At 48.7% G+C, this 2,503-nt stretch overlaps 1 protein-coding gene across 1 annotated transcript in view; it reads left to right on the forward strand.

Annotated features, from left to right (window-relative positions):
- Nucleotides 1-11: 11 nt before the first annotated feature.
- Nucleotides 12-2,503, forward strand: part of LOC122546270 (ependymin-like) — a 6,228-nt gene continuing 3,736 nt past the window's right edge. The window contains exon 1 of the mRNA XM_043685044.1: nt 12-282. Within this exon, the coding sequence (XP_043540979.1) occupies nt 12-282 (271 nt within the window). The remainder of the gene's footprint in view (nt 283-2,503) is intronic.

The raw sequence follows: 2,503 nt of genomic DNA on the forward strand, positions 1-2,503 counted from the left end.
CACCGAGCTTCATGCCTGGGTCTCCTGCTCTGCACATCCCGGTTTGCAAAGTAAAGTTCCCTTGTGTAACTGGTCTCTCTCGTTTTCTCTGCTTGCAGTCCATCCGGTACCAGTTCTACCCTCAGAACAAGACCTGTGTGAAGTCTGCTCTCCGTACTCCATTCCAACGCATCGCAGTTCCCTCTAATGCCACGTTCGTCTCTCAGATATATTTTGGTGGCTCCTCTGAACCACGGGAGGGTGTTCTGACCAATGTCTGGATGCTTACGACTGGTGACAGTGGTAAGTGTGAAGGTAGACCTAAGTGTAAAGGTAGACCCCACCTCCTGCTTGCGCCTCGTGGGTGCTGTTCACTCTCGGGCACATCATCAGGGCCTGGCAGGGGTGTGCCACTTTGGAGAGCATTGTGTCGATATTGGCCTCACCCAATGACTAGCCACTACCACCACACTCCAAATGAGTTTTAACACAGGAGTGGGAACCCTGGCTGCTTATTTATTTTCCTTTGCAACTTTGCAAATATTGAATTGAACGATTTTATTGTCACTCGAATGAGTGCAGTGAAAGGTTTGGACTAGATTAGATTCCCTATACTGTGGAAACAGGCTCTTCGGCCCAACCAGTCCACACCGACCCTCCGAAGAGTAACCCGCCCAGCCCCATTTCCTTCTGACTAATGACCCTAACACTATGGGCAATTCCCCTGGCCTGCACATCTTTGGAGGAAACCCACGCAGACACGGGGAGAATGTGCAAACTCCACACAGACAGTCGCCTTATGCTGGAATCGAACCTGGGACCCTGGTGCTGTGAGGCAGCAGCACTAACCACTGAGCCACCGTGCTGCCCCCAATGTTCCCACTTATGGTGCCATCTTAGATACCGAGGTACAGATACAGAGGAACCTCGATTATCCGGTATTCAATTAACGGAACTTCGGATCATCCGAACAAGATTGCAAGGTCCCGAGGTATGGCTACCTATGTTATCCAGCATCGATTATCCAGCATTCAATTAACCGAACACAATTCTCCCCGACCGCGGTCGTCGGACAATTGAGGTTCCTCTGTATTTATGTATTTGGTCCAAAATGGAAAGAAAAATAAATAGAAGTCCAGCATAAGAATAAGAAGGAAAGAAAGAACTCCATTTACAGTCCCAGATACGTGGATATGTGTCACTGTCCAAGGCAGAGCACAGCAGACTGGGATATCTCTGATTTGATTTGATTTATTGTAGTCACATGTACCTAAGTACAGTGAAAAGTTTTGTTTTGCGAGCAGTACAGGCAGATCATAGCAAACAAGGACATACAGATGATAGGGTGCTTAGACAGAACGAGGCAGACGGGCTACACTGCATGGGAGGTGTGCAAAGACAGATCAACATTAGAAAGATCTGCATTATTTGAAGTTAGACAGTCCATTCATCAGTCTTTTACGGCTGGGAAGAAGCTGTTCTTGAACCTGCTGGTGCGTGTGTTCAAGCTTCTGTATCTTCTGCCTGATGGATGAGGTTGTAGGAGAGCATTGCCGGGGGTGGGACGGGTCTTCGGTGGTGTCGGCAGCCTTTTCACAGCAACGAGAAGTGTAAATGGAGTCCACGGATGGTCTGGGCTGTGCACACGACTTTCTATAGCTTCTTATGGTCCTGGGCATAGCATTTGTGTTCCAGGTCATTCCGCAACCAGATAGCATGCTTTCTATGGTGCATCTGTCAATGTTGGTGAGGGTCCTTGTGGAAAATGTCGAATTTCCTGAGCTGCCTGAGGAAGAAGAAGCGTTGTTGTGTGCTCTTGACTATTGCATCTACGTGGAAAGTCCAGCACAGGTTGTCGGTTATCGTCTCTCCGAGGAGTTTAATGCTCTCGATCCTCCCTACCTCAGTTCCGATTATGTAAATGAGAATGACGAGTTCTTTTGTTTGCTAACATTGAGAGAGAGAGAGAAATTGTTATCCTTGCACCACGGCAGCAAGTCATACTCTGTATAACTTGGGGACAGGAGAGGGTCCCTTTTAAGACCGTAAGGGACAGGAGTAGGCCATTTGGCCCTTCGAGCCTGCTCCGCTATTCCATGGAATTGTGGCTAATCCGACATCCCTCACAGCCACTTTCCTGCCCTTTCCCTCGATTCTCCGATTGATCAAGAACCCATCTATCTCAGTCTTAAATACAGCCAATGACCCCATATGTCTCCGAGGCGAGGTGTTCCGAAGACTCACAGCCCTCTGAGGCAAGAAATTCCTCCTCATCTCAGGTGACCCTTTATTCCGAGATTGTGCCCAAAGATTATAAATTAGTGAAGCCTTTACCATTCTTGGTGGACAGAAGAATTTACGAGCTTCCCTTCTGAAGGATCTGGACCTGATTAACCTCACCGCACCATGGCTGAACACTTTAACTTTCCCTCATTTCCCCTTGCCCCCACACCTCCCCTCCGACCTATCACCTTTACCCCACCTCCATCCACCCATTGCACTCTCAGCTATCTCCCCCCACCCC

The sequence above is a fragment of the Chiloscyllium plagiosum genome, unplaced genomic scaffold (assembly GCF_004010195.1).
Source record: "Chiloscyllium plagiosum isolate BGI_BamShark_2017 unplaced genomic scaffold, ASM401019v2 scaf_6580, whole genome shotgun sequence".
Lineage (NCBI taxonomy): Eukaryota > Metazoa > Chordata > Chondrichthyes > Orectolobiformes > Hemiscylliidae > Chiloscyllium > Chiloscyllium plagiosum.